The sequence below is a fragment of the Ixodes scapularis genome, unplaced genomic scaffold (genome assembly GCF_016920785.2).
Source record: "Ixodes scapularis isolate PalLabHiFi unplaced genomic scaffold, ASM1692078v2 PGA_scaffold3__209_contigs__length_174095766, whole genome shotgun sequence".
In the NCBI taxonomy this organism is placed as follows: domain Eukaryota; kingdom Metazoa; phylum Arthropoda; class Arachnida; order Ixodida; family Ixodidae; genus Ixodes; species Ixodes scapularis.
In genome coordinates this window covers 32,027,630-32,048,287 of record NW_024609868.1, presented here as the reverse complement: position 1 = coordinate 32,048,287, position 20,658 = coordinate 32,027,630, and the positions used below count along the sequence as shown (strand labels likewise).

The following is a 20,658-nucleotide window of genomic DNA, read 5'->3' as shown; positions in this document are numbered from 1 at the left end:
GCGTCACCGGCCCAGTAGATCTGGTACACCTTATCGTCTTCAACTACACCGTTAAGTACCTTACATCGTCGGAACTTACAACAGGCTGGGTCTTGTCGAGTAGAAATTCTACTAAAACATAAGACATTGTAGAGCCCGGGCAGGATCGACAGGTTGAAGCAAGCGGGAAAACAAAACGAGTCGAGAGCGATCGTTCATGAAAGCTCGGCGAAGTCTCTATGGGCGAAGCGAAGTGTCGTGTTCGGCGCTTCGGCGGGCTTCTGATCAAGGTTGTCGGTCGGTTGCGTGTCATACCTCTAACGTCAGCGGTTTTATGGGCTCACGTCCCGAAATCGTTTTCTCGTGCATAGATTACTTTTCGTATTTATAGATTTGACGAAATAGTGGTATTCGAACGAACTTTACGTCCTTTGACCGTACGTCTGTCTGTACGTCAAAGCTTTTTGACGTACAGTCAGAGAGAATCGATGTACAGTCAGAAACGCCACCAAGACATCCTAATGGCATTTCGCGGCGGCCGACTGCCACCAAGAAACCATCAGAAAGCCGATAAGCGGAGTCTGACTGGAGTTTGACTGTCGGTCAGAGTAACTTGTTGGCCAATCAGACATGCTTGACGTACAGTCAGGCGCAGTCAGCGGTCCACTAGAAAACATTGACTGCCAAGCAGGGTTACATTGATGGATTTTTCCTTCGGGAACTGCAGGCTCACAAACATTCTCATCACCAAAACATAGAAGAAAATATGACGTTATATAACCAGTCTATATGTCCCCGCAAGGATTTGCAAAGTGTAACCAAAACCGCACTAAATCTTCGGATTTTTCCTTTTTTTTTTTTTGCATGTTTAAAAATACATTTTCACATGTACACAACGCTACAAAGACGGCTCGCGTATGCAGCTTCTTATGCCTTGTATTCAGACAGATCTGTTCTTCCATTAGTACCCGTATGACAGAAAAAAACCTGACGGCGTCCGTCTGCGGACAAAACAGTCGATAGGGAAGTGCTCCGCTTAGTGAGGAAGAAAGTAATGAAGGACAAGGGCGAGAGGGAGGCAACGTCACTGGGCGGCAGCCAATGCGCGCGCGGGGTCTGGGGCAAGTCTGAACTTGCAGTTGTGCAGAGCGGGTATGCTTCGGTTTGCGCTTCAAAAATTAAAGGGAGATTCATTGGTAAAACATTAAGGAATGCGTTAGCATGACCCCTGGGAAACGCCACACATGTAACCACATGGAGAAGGCAAACACTGACCCCGTAACGAAGACGAAAAGAGGTATCAAAATATAGAGGAAGCAAAAAGAAAATTGAAAAAAGAAAGTCAAAAGAGAAAAGTGAAGTAGCCAGCGTTAGCGTTTCCCAAGGACCATGTTAAAGCATTCCCTAGGGATCCGCCAATGGATTGCACTATAACTTTTTATTTCCTTTTGTCAATGTATTCCTGTTCAGAAGCAAGCAAGGTGTCCTAAGTTTTTTTCGTGCGGTGCATTCCTCTAAAACCAGCACTATTCACAACTCAGGAGGAGACGGCTCCACCAAGCGCGAAAAACGCAAAGAAGGGAAAAGGGAAAGTGCCGCCTAACCAAGTGGACAGAGAAACGTGGCGCGGTCTGGCAGCTGCAAGGTGTAACGAAGGAAAGCGAATTAAATGCATGCTGTTGGAATTCAGAGCCATTCGTATCTCAAAAGTAACACGCTTTTGCGTTTCATTGTACCTCGGATCCACGAACGATCCATAGGGGGTACCACCGCACAAAGGCAATAAGAAGCTTATAATGCCTGTCACTATAATGCCTTCCTCACATGGCCGGCTTAAAGAAAAAAAAAAAGAGGATCCCATAACATAGATTCCTTTGCCGTCGGTGAGTCAAAAGGCCATGCAACCTGCGGAGAAACGCGAACTGATTCACCGTAGTCCACAAAGGAACCCTCAGCTAACGGCACATTTATGATCGTGTTAACGAAGTATAAATTTAACCTCGTTTTATCGTTTGTACAGAACGGGTGAGCCTTGGCGCTTCAAGAGGAAGCTGTTGACGCCAGCCTTTCATTTTCGTGTCCTGCACAACTACTTGCGCATTTTCAACGAGAGCGGCGACTTATTGGTGAGGCGCATCTGCTCGCTCGTCGATGAGACGCCCAATGAGCCCATACGCCTCTTCAAGATAACGCAGAAGTGCGCCATGGACATCATTGGAGGTGAGCACGGTGCATGCGGGAAACAACGGATGTTCACTGACAACTTAAGAAACACAGGGTGTGACTTGCTATAATTACACGCGTCGTGATCCGCTCTGAGGCGTTTTTATTGCCTACCCTAATCCCTCTGACTGTAGAACCATAATGATATGCGTGGGCGATGCCCGGCATTCCTAAGCCCTTAGTGAGCGTTTTGACAGAACCGTTCTGTTATCTGGAATGCGCCTTCCCTAGCCTGTTGCATGTTGAAGGGAAGCTTTCGGAAAAGTCTGAGTTTGGAGCACACTTCTATAGCGTTTGTCGTGTGAGTTCAGTTATCGCACTTCCCTTGGGCCGAAGTAAAACGTAAACCGCATTTATTATAAGACTATGCACAGCGATTGCCACCGGGCATGCGGTGATCCTTTCTGCCACCTGTTATATATCACCGCGATATTCGCGGTGAAAAACTCGTTAGGGGCGCTTGTGTTTTCCTCACTATATGAAAAGTTCACCTGCTACGCTCGTGGTTATGTTTTAATTTTCACAGTACATACAAGCTTGTCATTGCACGTGCTTGCGTCACCAGAGGAAGTTGAAGTATCCTCACTCTGGGTTGTGGAAAAATTCGACCTGGCGGCGATACCTAAAGTGTTCCAGTCTTTCACGTCCCAGCGAACTGCGACCTTTCTGTTCATAAAAAATAATGAACAAAGCCCACTTAAACACCGCCGCTAGAAACGTCGATGAAACATATAACCACAAATTCTCCAGGCGAACATCGAACGAACCAAGAAACGCGAGACCTGTTAATTGTTTTTCTAATAAAACTGTGAACCAACTTGTCTTCTCCAAGAAATTAATTAGATACATCCGAAAGCCCTCGCCAAATTTCTAACTTTGTAGTCCGTGTGGCATTTATGGTTTCTAGTACAGCTGACATAAGCAAACTCGAGAGGATTGTAGAAACGGAAAGACCGGAAGTCACTTGGGACGCAAGCAGCTCTTCATGTTTGTAAACAGTATAATGGTTTATACTCCGTCTCACCTTAGTGTGGACTAACCCAGAAGGCTGTGCAAGCGCGAGCGGCTAGCATTGACTGCCTTGACTGGAGCGCTCGCTGCACCAGCGCTCGTGCAGCCGCCGAGGCTTTGTCCAAAGAAACTATCTCGCACTTCAAGCATGCACGACTAACAACAGTCCATGCTAAGGTTGTGGGAACCATTGGGTTCCCTCTATCCCTATCCAGGCCTAGCTTCAAGCAGGCCGTGGGAGTCGTCGTCACCAATGGCGTCGGCCTCCCGGATACAAGGAACCACGAGGCCGAATTCCCCGAAGGGGCCGGCTCTCCCTTGCCCTTTTGGGTGAACGCGCCTTCGGCACACCCTTCAGAGTTATAATGGACGCGACTGCTAGTGGCCTCCCCGGGCGCGTCCATTCTCCGAGGCTACGTAAGCTGGCCCCGAAGGTGGGCCAGGGGGCTCTCGTCGGCGGAGGCCCTGGCTCTACGGAGCTCGGTTTTTGTTTGTGGGCCTCCGACTTCCCGTGAATCTGCCTAATGCGGCAGCGCGGGAAACCGACCGGGTGATACTGGCAATTAAGCCAGCGCCCAGACTTTTCATTGTCTAAGAGCGAAGCGTGCTGACATTGCAGTCAATAAACACGTCGTTATGCGGACCCGAGGAACCTTCTTTGTGTTTCTAAGTGGTACCCTCAAAGAGGAGAATCCCACATCTGGCGCCCCAACGTGCGGCTTTCCGTGGACTGCAATGACAGCAGCATTCATCTCCTTTCGCTAAGATAGCGAACCAGGTCAATTTCCGGCCAAGGATCAAACAGGTGGACAAAGGGAGAGGCGAACGCCCGACACCCCCTGCCACTCAACGGCTCAGTAGCCACGCCACGTCAGCCACACAGGCACAATGAACAAGTGTCTCGGCCGAACGCCTTCCCAAACGGAGGTGACTCAACACCCGGAATACGTCCGAGGGATTCCCTTTCGGGACGACGCCAGCCTACTTCGCTGGGGAGGCGCACCTGCGCTTTTCGAGGTCAAGCCCGTTCTCGAACAAAGCACGGTGACGCAACACGAAGCAAGTGCAGCTTTTTGCCTTCGAGACGGCTCGCGGGGCCCACACAGAGTGGACACCCCGTCAGCGCACAAACTAAAAGCGTATCTCGGAGCGAGAAAATGCGCTGTGCCTGCAACACCGGTCCCAGTCTAGCGAGGTTGCGGAGACCGCCGATGGTGCCCTTCGTCGCCGCGTCGACGGACCAGTAGCCATCAGGTTGACCAAGCGACCCCGGAACAAAGGCCCCCCGGAAAAACTGAGTGAGTCAAAATGATTTCCTTTTTACTCCGTCTTTCCTTCCCGCTATCAAGGGACAGAGGACTGGCGTGAGCATGGCTTTCGGCTACTAGAATGTAGTATGTTCCGTTTACCCGCGATCGACTCGGGCCAAAAGTCAGTGAGCGTCGCACGCAACAATAACGTTAGGAACCCTTGAGGGCCACCTATCAAGTTGCAACCCCGTAAAAGCGACGTTAAATGTGAAAACGCCGCGGGGTCCGGGAGCAGTTCAATCGTGCTACCGGACAGTGCAACAGGTTGAACAGCGTCCCGGGATGATTGCGTGTCCGACTAAGGTGACCGCCACGCGGTCACTGGACGAGATCGTGAGCCGCGGAACTCGAAGTGTTCGTTGGGAATCGACGGTAGCACCGATGAGTTTTTGATGCCCAGCAGAACGATCCGGGGTGTAAATATGTGAATAGTTGTAAATATTTTCGCGGACTCTGCGGAGTCGGGCGGTGCGTCCGCCGGGCGGTACGCTCGCCACTAACGTCGCTAAGCAACTCGTATTGTTGCAGACGGGCTTTGGCAGCCGGGCAGCGTACTCGCCGGGTCGAGCAACTCGTGTTGTAGCCGATCGGTGCCGTAAATAGTCTGGTATTGCTATTGGCACGGGGTTTCTTTTTTTTATTTGGGATCGGTTTCTGTTCTTGCTGTTGCGGATAAACTCGTGCTACGTCGCTTGGCCTCTACGAACACTGCAGTTCACGGTGGCTGTCCTGCGCGGCTGGGAGTTGCATTTGGTGCTCTCCTTTGTTCGCGTTGGCCAGGGCAGCACGCGGCTCCAAGACTTTTCGAAGTTAGGTCGCTGTGCTATACCTGGCCACAGGCATTTGTGTTTTAGCCAAAGGTAAAAGCTAACATGTTTGAAAAATAACAATGTTGGCGAGCCTGCCCGATTGCAGCCCTGCATCGTTTCAATATCACAAGAAAGGACAGGGTGGTGCATTTGACATTTCATTGCGCCCGCAAATCGAAGCGATTAGGCATCGTTAGCAAAAGCAGCTACAAAGGACTTTGCCTCGTCGAACTGTCACCAACAAATCCATTGTCCGGGGTGATACGAGTCAGCTTGGTATGTGGACATCCGTGTTCACATTAAGCGGAGTCGTGGAACTATTTTCACAATAACTTCGCGAGCCGAGCCAGTGCGATGCACGTGACTCACGGCAGAAAAGACATCTTTGTCTCTGCCTCTTTTTTATCTCTGGGGCCTTGTGCACCCAGAGATTGGTCGAGTGTCCTCAGTTGGACGGCTCCACCTTGCTCGGAATGTCCGAAGCTTCCTTCTTGGGGAACGAAACGGGAGAGGGGGCAGAGTGCAGGCTGCATTCCAGTGGCCGGCGTTTCCTGACTCATGGGGCCACATCGAGGTGGCATCGACGCCAGGGAGCGTCATCGTCGCCGCAGGGTCGGCGGCCTGCGTGTCCAGATCCGGCTCGTCGGCTGCTGGCCAAGATGGCGGCAGCCATCCTCCCGCTGCCCGGACTCGTCCTCAGCCCAGCAACACGTGGCATCCAGTCGCGGACCCAGGCTGTGGACCCGTGCCGACAGCAAGCAGCTCGCATCCCGTCACGCACCCAGTGACAGTGCCCGTGCCACTTAGTGCGTCCCCCAGGAGAGATGCCCAGCCGCCGTACTTTCTGTGATTCTTCGAACATTTCGTCATGGAGTGTCCGGGCCGTCCTTCCTGCACAAGCCAGGCCACTACACGGACATTGCAACGCTACTCCCGGTAAGCCTGCCAAGAAGCGTGGGCTGCAGAGTTCGGCTGCACCCGGGGTCCACTGTCAAGCAGCGAGCTAGAGTTTTCAGCATGTACCGCGCTGATCGTTTTTTTATTTCTTTACTTTTCTTCGCGGCATGCTCTTTCGCTCTAGCGTTTCGTTTTTTTTTATTTTGTTTTTGAGAGCCGGTAGGCCATTTTATTTTTAGGCCTACCTTAGCCTTGAGAAGGGGGGAGTGTGGGAACCATTGGGTTCCCTCTATCCCTATCCAGGCCTAGCTTCAAGCAGGCCGTGGGAGTCGTCGTCACCAATGGCGTCGGCCTCCCGGATACAAGGAACCACGAGGCCGAATTCCCCGAAGGGGCCGGCTCTCCCTTGCCCTTTTGGGTGAACGCGCCTTCGGCACACCCTTCAGAGTTATAATGGACGCGACTGCTAGTGGCCTCCCCGGGCGCGTCCATTCTCCGAGGCTACGTAAGCTGGCCCCGAAGGTGGGCCAGGGGGCTCTCGTCGGCGGAGGCCCTGGCTCTACGGAGCTCGGTTTTTCTTTGTGGGCCTCCGACTTCCCGTGAATCTGTCTAATGCGGCAGCGCGGGAAACCGACCGGGTGATACTGGCAATTGAGCCAGCGCCCAGACTTTTGATTGTCTAAGAGCGAAGCGTGTTGGCATTGCAACCAATAAACACGTCTTTATCCGAACCCGAGGAACCTTCTTTGTGTTTCTAAGTGGTAACCCCCAAAAAGGGCGAATCCCACAAGGTGAAACGAAGTGCGTCCTGGTATCTCAAACGGTTCTGCCTGAGCTTGTAGCTCGGCCGAGTCTCATGCCGCTCGAACACAATGCGCAGCTGCGACGTCGTCAACACCTGCACACGACAGGAGTTCGCTTTCTTTAGTTCAATGTAAAATATTATACACATTAAAAAAAATTTCCAGACGCCTGCTTTCTCGCCGCTCAAGTGGTTAGTCAACAGCTCTTATTTAGGAAGCGGAGCATGGCGAGCATGAGTAGGAGCTGAAAACTGCTCTACTCCTAAATGCGATCTGCGGAGTAACATCGAGCTCGTGACCACGTCGTGCTCGTTGTTCCGGCTGAAATTGCTCAGGGACATTTTTCTTAATGCGAATGCCTTACTTGCCCCATTAAACGACAGATCGGAGTAACTGACCACAAAAATGCAATTGAGCGGCACTCGCCGCTCAATCGTATGCTCAAAAACGACCCTCGTCCAGGCGGTCATCCTACACAATTATCATCCTTACACCCTTGAGGGTGTAAATGGATTGTCCTCTAACACCCTCCATGGTATAGCAAAACGCCCTAAGAGAAGGGCCTTATTCCTAACACCCCTAAAGGAAGGAGTTCAACCGAAAACCCTAAAATTAAGGTGTGATTCCACAGTACATCCTTTTATTAGGCTGTTATCACTGCACTGTACGCCCTCTAAATTGGGTCTACCACCGCCAGAAAGGGAATTAACAAAGGTGCAATGACCAACACCCATAACATAAGGTGTAATAACCCAAAATATTGCACGAAGAAATGACTGCAAATGAGTAGAAACATACCTTGTTCACTTTTTATTTTCGATCGAAATTCTACCAGGTTTTACTAAATTTTCTATAGACGATTACAAGCGGGTCAGCTGGCCGCAGCCATGTCTCTGCTTGTGCGGGCAAGTGGATGCAATCTCAAGCTTTCCAAATGGTCAAACTACGTTTGCGCGCACGTCATCTAGCTTGGCCAAGAATCAACTAAAAGAAATACTTGCGTTTTGTCCTCGCAATTTCACCACGACCAAAACGCTTCTTAGTCAGTGGTGGTCCGTGCGGGTTATACATGGGCCAGACTAGAACCATTACGCCTCTGTAAGATCATGAACATTACAACCTGATATTGTTTCACGACCCCTTTAAATTGTACAACCGAAGGCACTAGTTCAATCTCCAACTTTACTTTTCGTGCAGCATTTATGCTTTCTAGCACTGGTTACGTAAACAAAACTCAACAGGCTTGCAAAGACGGAACAACAGGGAGTTGCTTGGGACGCAAGCTGCAGTTCATGTTTGTAAACAGTAAAATGGTCTTTAGAGACGGAGGCAGGACTCAGAAGCTTGCTTGCAGGGTACTTACAAATAAAACAGCGATCTCATGTGATCCGTGATAAACGCATAATCCCCGATTCGGGCAGCACAGAACAATTCGCAAACATAATGTCGAGGATGAAGGTGGTCGATTATATTCAACGGAAGTCTCGTGGCCGCCGATCAGCACTTCTTTTTCGAAACGCGTCCAACAAACACAGCACAATAATTTCATAAACTCCGACTAAATAAACGGCGATTACAAAAAATTTGGCATATAGGTATTCCGGCCGTTCACGACGAAAAACCACGGCCTTCTACACGAAAAAACCACGGTCGCGAAATGAGACTCGTCAGGACTAGGGTGTCTACATGTTTCCCCTCTGCTTTAGGGTGGCGCCAACCTCTTGTTACACCTTCCCAGATCCTCTGCCAGCGCCATTTTTTCCCACTTTTTATGTCGCTAAACGTAAAAAACGTTGAGTTTCTGTAGTCTCGAAACACCGGCAACACTGTGAAGATACTTCCATTTCCGTTCATATAGAGGAGTCGGAGGCTCTGCGGGATGGCGGTGGTCGGGGCTGTCGCTCTCTTTATTGGGCTTTTCATATCTTGAAGTTGCAAGTAGGAAATGTGCGTTGCTCTTAAAGAAAACGCGAGTTTTCGCGACAATATGGAACGCAACAGACCGGCATTGAACGCCGAAACCTCGCCGTCGGAACGAGAGCGGTGAGCGCTACCTAGCCCTAACGAGGATTAGCCGGTGAAGTGCGAGCTAACCTTCACACTGTCACACTGGCCGGTCGTGCGAGCACACGACCGGCCAGTGTGACAAAATGTTCGACGAAAACCGCGGAGGTCGCCATGGTGACGAGGTAGGCAACGCTGGTTTCTCGGCAACAGGTATCACAAACGTTGTCGCCACCCTAAACTACGGAGCGGCGGAAACATGTAGGCACCCAAGTCAGACCCTGCTTGCACGAAAAACAGGAGAGCACTGACGGGCGCTTTTTGATAACCGGACCTACGTGGTCCCTACAACTCACCATAACTTGGCAAACGGCGAAGGCTATGACCCCAGTGAGACCATTACCTCAACCCTAATTCAGTTCCCCCGCTAAATATAGTGGGGAAAATAACGTCGCGACTTCGTGTCACGTTACCCATGAACAAATTAAGCGGTAGGAGGAGAGGAGGACGAATGTAGGAGGAGGAGGGGAGGGTACCAAGGATGAGAAAGGGCCTACCCTCGCCTTCGTACCCTCCCTCCTCCCCCTCAAGAGTTGAGCTCTAGTTTTGTAAACGTCTTTCCTTTTTTTGTTTTGTCTTTCTTAGTTAATGGTTGTTTTGTCTTTCTTAGTTAATGGTTGCTTTTATCTTTCAGAAGTTACGATGGGAGCAAAACTACAGCTGCAAGAAAACAAGAATCTCTTCTTCATGAAATCTTTCAATCGGTACGAGTAGCATTCAACCTTGCATTTATGTTCTTGGTATACCACAGAAACTGATCCACCTTTCGATGGATCGCAGTGGAAGTTCACCAAACAAACCATCCAAGCCAATCCAGCACTCTGAACTATCACGTGATTATGCACCCCTCGAATTGCTGCACCCCTCACAAAGGTCACGTGAAACACCCACGTCGGTTGATTGGCTTCCCTGGCTTGGAGCTCTCCCTGCGGTTAACAGTAGTCTGAAACAGAGTATATAGAGTTTCTGCTGTACGGAACTTGCATCTAAGGATTTAAAAAAGCTCTCTTGTTTTTCTCTTCTATTTTTTTAGGGCGATGTTCCTTCTTTCAGTCAGATTTGGCACACCATGGCTCTGGATTCAAAAGATATATGACATTTCGCGCGGGGGAAAAATATTCATGGCGGACCTTGGAAAAATGAGGGAACTCACTTACTCAGTAAGAAACTTTGACTTCTGTTACTTTTATTAAGATAACTCAAAAAAAGAAGAACGTAGTGTTGCCTTCATGTAACAATTTTCTAATGCGTGTCTGTACGTTCATTTGTAGTCCACAAGTGCTACTACAGACGTAGCTTAGCCAAATCAAGCGTGTTTAATAACAAATAAAATTTAGTTTCGGCATTTTTTTTCTAACAGTCACCACTTTGTAGACGATAAATACAGATACAGTTTAGATATTACTTAAACTAATACGGATTTTGATATTATATGTGCGAAGTACTACTATACCTGAGGTATGTGACACATCCGTAGCGTGACATCTAGTTTGGAGTTTTAAATTAAATTACGTATACTCCTAGTGCCTCTCCTAAACAGGTATTGCGTTAAAATCGTTATTTAAACTAATCTTACAAGCGCGTTATTTAAACTGATATTCTTGCATCCACAATTGCGTATCAGCAGTTACGACTACAACTTCCATAGGGACACTTGAGTGATTACGTTCGTGGTTCTTTCTAAAAACAAGGTTATGCGGAGGCGAAAAGAGAAACTGCAGTCCACTGAAATCATCCCGAAATCTGGATCTGAAGAGGAGGAATTCAATTCAGGAGGCGAGACGTCGCTGATGAACAGGCTCCTGCAAAAACATATTCAAGACAGTAGTTACACGTTGAGTGACGTCAGAAACGACATCGACACAATCATTGCCGCAGTAAGTAAGCGCTACAAGCTCGTCTTGCTCTTCTAAAGCTTCCAACGACTGTAATATGCAGCCAAATAGGCTTCCCAATGGAGGAGCGTGCTCCATAGAGTCATCTGATTGTTCGACGGCTCGCTGAGTGCAAGATACGTATTGTCGACAACACGCGACCCTTGCCATTTCAGGGCAACGACACAACCACGACATGCATGTGTTGGACACTGCACTATCTCGGACTTTACTCCGAGGTCCAGGCAAAAGTGCACCGGGAACTCGATGAAGTATTTGGGAACGACAGAGAGGGCGAAATCACAGCAAGTCACCTTGCGCAACTGAAGTATTTGGAGTGTTGTCTAAAGGTTTGGGCGATTTCTTCTTTGGTTTATTGATTAGCATTTTGCTCTTTTGTCATACAAGCAGTCGTATATCATAGTTTCGTTTCAATGACAATTGCAATCACAACTTTCAGGAGGCTCTGCGGTTATATCCGTCGTTTCCTATGATCGGAAGGGTGCTTGATGAAGAACTCGAAATGGGTAAGCAAACTAAGCACCTGAAGGCAATGCAAAGTCGATTCAAGGTGTCATATTCTAATTTCTGTAGGTCATACCCTCCTTTTTCCCACAAATCTTCCGGCCGTCATTACGAAACACATGCTAATTCGCTGGAGAGTGAGGCAGAGTATCGTCCTCGTCTCTTTATCGCGCGCATGGGGCCCTGGCTGGTTGCACCGCATCTTTCTGATGCCTCGCAAGAGGAAAGGCAGGACTGGAGAGGAGAAATATGAACAAAAGCGACGACGGCAACTAAGACTGTCACATGACGCTTGAAGACAGTTATCTAATTTGAGTTAATTAGTTAAGAATTCAATTAGCTTTGCCTCTAATGGCAGCTCTACTGGGTTCCGTAAACATGCGTCGAAGACCGTCTTTATAAAAATTGCTTCCTCTTTAAAAATAAACTTTTGCTACAATTAAAACGAAGCACGCCATGTAGATCTACGCATTTGATATTAAATGGCACAGCCAACATATTAACGAAAATGCATGCAATTACATTGTTTGTTCCTTTTCTGTTCTTTTTTTCTTTTATAAATACATTTTATGTCGCACCCCATTCTTCCTTTTCTTCTTTTTTTCAGAAGGCCACGTTATACCAAAGGGTGTGATGTGCTTCATAGGTATTTATAGCCTTCACAGAAACCCGAAGTATTTTAAAGACCCCGAGAAGTTCATGCCTGAGAGATTCCTTTCTGACGAGATCAGGACACGACACCCGTTCAGCTACATTCCTTTCTCTGGAGGCTCCAAGAACTGCATCGGTACGGAAACGCTTCTGTCCATCTGCTTGGTCGAAGCTGCCTCGTCGGCACTTGGTCACATTGTTAGACTTAGTCCAAAATTGGTAAAATAATCAACAATAACATTAAAATTATCACGAATGGAAAGGGGGTTTAATGTGTTTATAAAAACAGAAAACAAACGTTTAATCAAACGAACTGCTGCCTTTTAACTGAAACGGAAATGTATCGCACACCCTGCGATGGTGACGAAAGGGTGAGTGACTCTATTATTTCGTGCGTCTTTTTTGTTTCTTTTTTTAAAGTATATAAGATATGTATTGAAAGTTTGAAAATCTTTTTGAAGATTAAAATAAAGTTTCAAATAAAACTAATTTATTCATTTATATTAAAGTCAACGGTGCTGTTTGTTCCAGTTTTTCACCCTATTCTTAAAGGTTTGTGTGTTCTATTTTTGCTTTTTCAACTATGTTTCTTTTTACCTGTGGCGTTTTTATAAACCCACAGGTGAATGAGCTCGGCTGACTCGTCTGTGCATTTGTCAGCGCTAGACGCTTGTGGGATTCAGCATTGACGAAGACAGCAGTTACTCTTCCCGCATTACAGCGGTTCCACCAGAAGGTCCTGGGGAGTCACTGAGTCATCAACCACTAGTCACCAATGCAGGAGTGGGGAGAAAAAAGCTAGGGCACGCGCCAACTGAAAAATGCGGGCTTCAAAAGGGTGGTGAGCTAGGCTAGGTATGCTGATGACATGTCGAACATAACAGCGCACAAAGGACAAGACAAATCACAAAATGGAAGGAACAGCACTAGTGTATCTTGTGTTTACCTTTCTTTTGTTCATGTCCTTTGTGCGCTGTTATATTCAACATATAGGGGCTTCTGTACACGCTAATATGCGACTACGGCCTCAGATAGCTGAGTGATACGGCCAATAGTCAATCCCATAGTCGCTGACAAATTAAGAAACACAGTGTGTGGATTATTATGTTCATGTGTATGCTCAGCGTCATGCTCGGAATTCGACACACCTTGTGCTTATTAATCTAGCCTATCCTAACCTAACCTAACCTAACCTAACCTAGCCTAATCGAACCCAATTCATCTAAACCTAACTCAACCCGGTCTAACCTAGCCAGCAATATTTTATTTATTGGGCTATAGTCAAACCTATCACACCTGAGCTCTTGCAATTTTGGATTTAGATAAATCAGAAGTTCGTGTGTTTCTTCACCTCGTCTTTGTCGTTTCAACTGTTTTTGTTTTATTATTTTCCTGTATAACGATTACCAACTTGCCGAATTCGCTATGTTAGTACAGTACTTCACCTCATTCTTGTTTAATAGTTTTAAACATTATTGAATGTGGGACTGTGTTGCCGGAATGTTCAACCCTCGTTCGTTTATTTTCAGGCCAGAAATTTGCCATGTTGGAGATGAAGCTGCTGATGGCGAAGGTGCTTCGCGAGTGCAAAATTGTCTCCTCGGAACCCCTAGAGAGTCTCGATGTGGCCTACGAAATTATTGTGAAGGATATTGGAGGTAACAAAGTGTGGGTACAAAGACGAACATGAATACACTCACCCGAGCGATGAACGCCCAGTCGCATTCAAATACCATCCTTCGCCAACTGTCAAAGCAATCCTCTTCAGGGATACCTTTTTTTATTATATTTAAATAAAAACCCCACACTTATAATTTCCAATTGATTCTTGATCAACAGCTTTTCCTCGATAACCCCCCTCTTTTTTCTTTTCCTACGCCATAATAAATATTGTCCTGTTAATATTTTCTTCAAGCATAACATCGTTCATCAGATGAACGCGAATGAAACAATCAGTCTTAGACAAATTGTAGCGCAACCATGCTAAAATAAAATTATTATAAAGATGATTCACGTGACATGTCCATCTGCAAAAGTTGGAAAAAAGATTCAAATCGGAGATGACTCAGTTGCACAATCAGTGAACGTTAATATGCATGGACAGCGTGACGTAGCGGAATTCCTGTGACATCAAGGGAATATCATATTTTGTTCGTCGTGTTTTATCAAATATATATATATAAAATGCATTGTTTTTCACCAACTGAAAATATGCTTTTCAAAAAATAAACAGTATTAAAAGAATAACATATACAGGGTGTCAGAAAAGAAAATTTACACGTTCTTTTTACCGCAAAAATAAACTATGCATCGCCGAACGCCAAAGATAGCGCTAGAAGTCACAACCAGATGCCAAATTTTCAGCCCGTTCCGATAACTTAATCAAAAGTTATAACTGATTTTCTGAAAATTTCAATTGGAAAATGGTGGCCGACGGAGTTTTCAAACACATGGGGCTCTATGGAACCAAAAACCGAAAACGGACAAAAATTGGCTCCATTTTCTCATTGAAATTTCCAGAAAATTACTTATAACTTTTTATTAAGTTATCGGATCGGGCTGAGACTTTGGCATCTGGTTGTGACATCTAGCTCTACCTTTGGGCGGAGAATGAGCGGTCGGCGATGCCTAGTTTATTTTTGCGGTAAAAAGGACCGTGCGAATTTTCTTTTGTGGCGCCCTGTATTTATACCGGGTGTCCGAAATAGAGGCCAAGATCTATAAATCGACTGCAAAATTCGGTTTCTTAACCTATCGCGCTACGATTTTGTGCAGTGTTGCCTACATAAGCTGCTTTTTTTATTTTGTAAAATGTGCAAAGGGCGAATTTACCTGGGGAAGAAGTAAAGCAAGAATAAGGCTTAGCTCCTTAGAAAACGGAGCGACGTTGACGGTTTTTAAACCATACGGCGCCGTTTCGTACGGGAGACAAGAGATGGCGCAAGCCGTCGCGACGCCAACTGCTGCCAACGAACGAGCATGCGGCGCCGAGAACCGGCGTCATTAGCAGACGATCTTTTCGACTCAAACGCGGCGCGCATTCCGCAGGTGGTGACAGTCGCAGAAGCAAAAACAGGCGCAATAAGAACAAGGAACTGCAGAGCAGAAGACATAAGTACCACGAAAAAACAGTTAAAATAACCCGACAAACTATTTTTAATCGATTATGTGTCCATTCATTGTGTTTTATTGGTAAGGATGATAAAATCATGCATTGGCAAGTGATATGAAAAAGGCTCGCGCCGCTTTTGAGTCGAAAAGATTGTCTGCTAAAGACGCCGGCTCTCGGCGTCGTATGCTCGTTCATTGGCGGTAGTTGGTGTCGCGACCGCTTGCGCCATCTCTTGTCTCCAGTGCGAAACGGCGCCGTGTTGTTTGGAGAGCGGTGGCTTCGCTGCGTCTCCCTAGAAGCTCAGCTTTTTTTCTTCCTTTACTTTTTCCTCAGGTAAATTCGCTCTTTGCAAATTTTACAAAAAAAAAAAAGAATTTGTGGGCTATGCTGCACGAAATTGTAGCGCGATAGATTAAGAAACCGAATTTCGCAGTCGATTTAAAGAGCCGGCCGCTACTCGGGACACCCGGTGTATATATATATATAGAGAGAGAGAGAGAGAGGAAGGGAGAGAGAGAGGAAGACTCTATCGTGGGGCTTTTGAAGGAGCCAAGTGTTTTGAACTAGCATAATCCATTAACGTCATGGGCCACGTGTTGTAGCTAGGGAGTGTCAATAATTCGACTCAAGTAACCAGTCTTGAAGAAAGTCTGTTTCAGGCTGAAACGTCGACAAACATTACGAACAATATGTTATAATACTCCAAACAACCGTCTGGTACGTTTTCTGCCGTACAAATATATATATATATATATATATATATATATATATATATATATATATACGACTATGTGTTTTTGTAGAACGGTCTCAACCGTGGCCAAATTCAGGTGTTGAGACTAAAGTAATTTTTAGCAAATTAATTACCTGAAATTGTGTAATTAACGTTAAGGATACTCGCCTTTGGCAGAATTTTAGGATGGTAAATTTTTTACCCATTGTAAACATATGTCATTTCTGATGTTTGAACTCCGACAACAAAATACGTTTTGCGCTATTTATTCTCTTGGAACATTAAGCCCCATACAAAGTAAAATACCAAAACCAGGGTGCAAGACATCTCGCGAAGAGCAACCTGGAAGCCTATTGAAACTTCCTCATGGAGAAAATCTAGGGCCCTTTTTGGCCGATTTGAACGTCTCGCTCTTTCGCAAGCAGGAGACGACGGTGGCCCTTTCGCGGTCGTCGTTTGTTGAATGAGATATAAGACAGCTCGCGACAGTCAACAGAGCAACGCTGACGGTGACGTACCTTGTTGACAACCACCGAGGACGGCGGCGTCAAGGTGTCGGATGACGACATTTTGGCGGTAAACAAGAGTAGTTCTGACGGCAGAAGAAACCCAACACCGCGTGGTGGAGCGCTAAAAGCGTCGGTCTGCGTAGCACACAAATCCGCGAGCAGAAACACAACGCAATGAGAATGGCGTCCGTTCCGCTAGGGCCGTAAGCCAGCGAGCAAATCTCCAGAGCCAGCATCCGTGTAGGCGTGACAAATGGCACCTGTATACGCATTCGCCAACCCCCGGAAGCGACACTGGCCTCCGTAGCGGGCGACCACCAGGCTACCACGATGCCCGCTGACGTGACGTCGGTGCAAGTCATAGATTGTCAACGACGACAATATGAATGACACGTGCAGTGATATATTTTAATTCCTGGTCTGTACCGGAACCACTGTCGAAAAGTACCGTGGCGACGTGAGCGATCGGAAGTGTCGCTGTGGTCGGCCTTCCACAATTGGCCCAAAAGCTGACTATGACGTCGGAAGGGGTATACAATCGACGGAAATAAGAGGAATGAAAGAACTTTAATTTCGACGATGTTGGCAGTGTTGCTTTGAGAGCGCATTGATTTCAGGCTTCCACCATGTTATTTACAAACACCATCGAACTAGTTGTTCGCAAGGTAATGACGTCACAAGGGGGAACCATAGGAGGGCGCCACCAAAACATCTCGCCGCAAATTGCGAAATATAAAGCGATACTTCGTTCAACCTTAGCATGGACTATTGTCAGCAGCGCATGCTAAAAGCGCGAGCTAGTTGTTATGCATGAAACATCGGCGGCTACACAAGGGCTCGTGCAGCGAAAGCTCCAGTCAAGGCTGTAAAGTCTAGCCACTCGCGCTTGAACAGCCGACGCCGTTAGTCCAAAAGGGAGACGAAGTAAAGGTGCCGCCGATACAAAAACTTCCCAAACCTCTTTGTATTGTTTCATTTAAAGAGCCTCTGAAAAGAAGAAAAGAAAATAGCTTTTTTTAAACCGTGACGTTGGGACACGCGCAACAAAAAATTAATTTCACACACAAGAAAAAAATTAGAGCAATATTGACGGCGCGAGACGTGATTTAGTCGGTAGTCACGCCTTTTCCACTTGTTTTCTCTCCTGGCATTTCCGGCGCGTGGAGGCGAGGTGGATTGGCTTCGCCTTCACGTTGAGGTGGAAAGAGCGAATTACCATCTCGTAGAGCAAATGGCCATCCCGTGACGTCATGGACTTTGCGCGCAGGATTTCAAATAGATTCCTCGCCGTCAGTATTGTTCTAATTTCTTTTTTTTTTTTTCGCGTAAAATGTTTTTTTTTACGCGCGTGTCCCAGTTAGACTGTTTTAAAAAAGAACAGTTTTTTCATGGGCTCTTTAAATACAATTCCTACCTTTTACGCATCAAACGTTTCTAAAACATAATGTTTCTACCACGTGTCAGACGAAAGAAAAAGAGCACCACGTGACGTGGCTTGCGATATGACGGGAAAGCCTCAGCTAATTCGGGAATAACCCCGGTATTCCTCGCACGCGCAAAAGAACGTGTAATGCTTTGAAGAAAAGCGAGAGTGGTAATTTTCATTGTTTGCTTCACAAAAAAAGGACAACAATAAATAAAATCTAGCAACGTCTAAGTACAGCCTTTTATGTCCAGGAAAATTGCATAACGTGCCGTCCAACGTTTTGCTAGAAAAGCAACTCCGATTCTTCTCTTTTTTTTCTTTTTTTTTAAGTTTGTGTTTTGTTTTTTTGTTTTGTTATTTTGCTATAATTTGATTTTAAATCGTGCAAAAACAAATAATGCCTTTAATAACTTTCCGCCAAAATATATATCTTGGCGGAAAGTATGTGACGGGAATTAAACTGCAAATTAGAACCATGGAAACGTTTTTGTCCTTGGGTTTTGGGTTTCGAAAGGGCGGAAGGTAGGTCTTGCGATTTTTGCAGCTTTCACGAGTTGCAGATTTTCGGGTCTCTTCATGATCATATAATCTTTTTCGCATTAATTATAACTTTATTTACTGCGTTAACACTTAAAATAGAAGGGTTAAAGTTATCAAAAAGTGTGACTTTCATTTTATTTTATGAAATAAATCGTTTTGAATCTTGTATCTTCGACACCAACAGGTCGAGGGTAGAAAACTGGGCAAGTTGGTATTAAAACGCGCAACAAGTCGATGGACACAGAAGAAGACACAGACACAGCGCTACCTACAACCGAACTTTATTTCCGTTGCAGCTCGGTATAAATTACCGGCAACAACACAAACAAGTTAGGAAAGATACACATCGTAAAAGTCATGAAAAGGCTAAAAGTCCTGCACCACTGATGGGCACCAGCCCAAAACGTTTGAACCAAGGGGGAACGAGCCAATCCTCCTATTCGCGTTGGCGCACTCAGAACCCTTGAAGAGGGGGATAATTAGTCTCCGCTTCGGTAACGCTCTATAGAAGTCATGCACTCACAACATCAACGAAAGTTTTAAAAATCTGGTGTCAAGACTCAAGTCCACGGGGCATCCAGTGTCTTTTCTGTCAGCCGTGGCAGAGAACGCTCTCAAGACGTTAAAGAATAAAAATGGGCAGGGAACGGAAGTGCAGAGGACGAAAAAAGAGAATCTAGTGGTCATACCATATCTACATAAACTGTCCCGTAACCTTAAAAGAGAAGGCTTGCACGCATGGGGTTAACGTTGTTTTTTTCAGCACCTGTCAAGTTGGCTAGTTTATGTAACAAGGTAAACTCCACTTCCAACATCATAAGCGGACCCGGCTGCACGAAAAAGCAAAACACTTGCTTTGTTGAGTGTACAAAAGCGGTTGTCTACTCCGTCCCATTCTCGTTATCGTGCGGGCGCCATTATGTGGGGCAGACTGGTGTTTGCCTGAATGAAAGATTGAGGGAACACCGGTACAACGTAGATTCCGTCATATCAGGACACCTCGGTGTGCATTACCGGGATTCTGTTTGTACTCAAATTTTCACAGACTGTGCTGTACTAAACAGAAACAGAAACAAAACCACACGGGAAATACTCGAGGCTCGAGAAATTGCTAGATTAGGGCTTCATTGTGTCAGCGCACCCTCTTTATCTTTGTCCGATAAAGAATTGCGGTTACTTGACCAAAGATGACTAGTTTTGGGTGGGTGCCGATGAGTGATGCAGGACGTTTAGCCTTTTTATGATTTTTACGATGTGTATCTGGATATCTTTCTTAACTGGTTTGTGTTGTTGCCGGTAATACATACCGAGCTGCAACGGAAATAAAGTTGAGTTGTAAGTAGCGCTGTGTCCGTGCCTCCTTCTGTTCCGTCGTCATGTTGCGATTTTTAATTATTAAAAATAGATCAAGTTTTGATCGAGCTAGCTTTTTTATGTAATATAATTTAAGGCATAAGAACCGTAGAATGAAAGATTAGAGTTGAGCCCCTTTAAAATTATTAGCGTTCATTTAAATATAGTTTATATAGAAGAAACAGCACACTAAGCTTGAGAAGGAAAGTTAGAAATTCGAAATTCAGCGTAATTAAAAAAATCGTTATAAAAAGATATTATACAAAAAGTTTTTTGTGGGCTGTTAAATTGGCAATATAATCCAAAAAGCGATACCAGAGAGCCCCTCTCCCTGGCGGCGCAGCGCACGCTAAGGCCCGGCCGCAGGTAAGAGGGGGCACCCGGCCGGAGAGCCCGAATGGGCAAACTCCGGAGAGGCTGCACGGCGGAGCTCAGTGCGGCGCGACCAGTCCACGACAGCGCGCGCTCGGCCGTCGGCCGCTATACGTCGGCAGTAGCGAATCGGCCAGCGTCAACACGTTGCTGATCTTGGATCTGGACTCGGGCGAGCTAGCGGACTTCTGCTTGTTACACAACCACCTAGGCGTCGTCACTTCCGTCGTCAGCTGGCTCGAGCGGTAGCATAGCGTCAAGCATCGTGGTCACTTTGCGACCATGCACCCGCTAGAATGGAGTAACACCAGTTGTCTCTTCAACCGCTGTGTTGTGGACGAACGTGACATACAGCAGGACCTCGCCCCACGTCTTGTGTTCTACGTCGACGTACATCGACACGATGTCGGCAACGGTCTTGTTTTGTCGTTCCGTCTGCCCATTGGTTTGAGGATGGTACGCTTTGG

At 46.5% G+C, this 20,658-nt stretch overlaps 1 protein-coding gene across 1 annotated transcript in view; it reads left to right on the top strand.

Moving 5' to 3' along the window:
• Window positions 1–13,945, top strand: part of LOC115317042 (cytochrome P450 4C1) — a 31,042-nt gene extending 17,097 nt beyond the window's left edge. The window contains exons 4-11 of the mRNA XM_029976587.4: window positions 2,000–2,199; window positions 9,731–9,800; window positions 10,130–10,256; window positions 10,788–10,973; window positions 11,147–11,320; window positions 11,431–11,497; window positions 12,103–12,282; window positions 13,676–13,945. Of these exons, the coding sequence (XP_029832447.2) occupies window positions 2,000–2,199; window positions 9,731–9,800; window positions 10,130–10,256; window positions 10,788–10,973; window positions 11,147–11,320; window positions 11,431–11,497; window positions 12,103–12,282; window positions 13,676–13,836 (1,165 nt within the window). The 3' untranslated portion in view covers window positions 13,837–13,945. The remainder of the gene's footprint in view (window positions 1–1,999; window positions 2,200–9,730; window positions 9,801–10,129; window positions 10,257–10,787; window positions 10,974–11,146; window positions 11,321–11,430; window positions 11,498–12,102; window positions 12,283–13,675) is intronic.
• The last annotated feature ends 6,713 nt before the right edge of the window (window positions 13,946–20,658 follow it).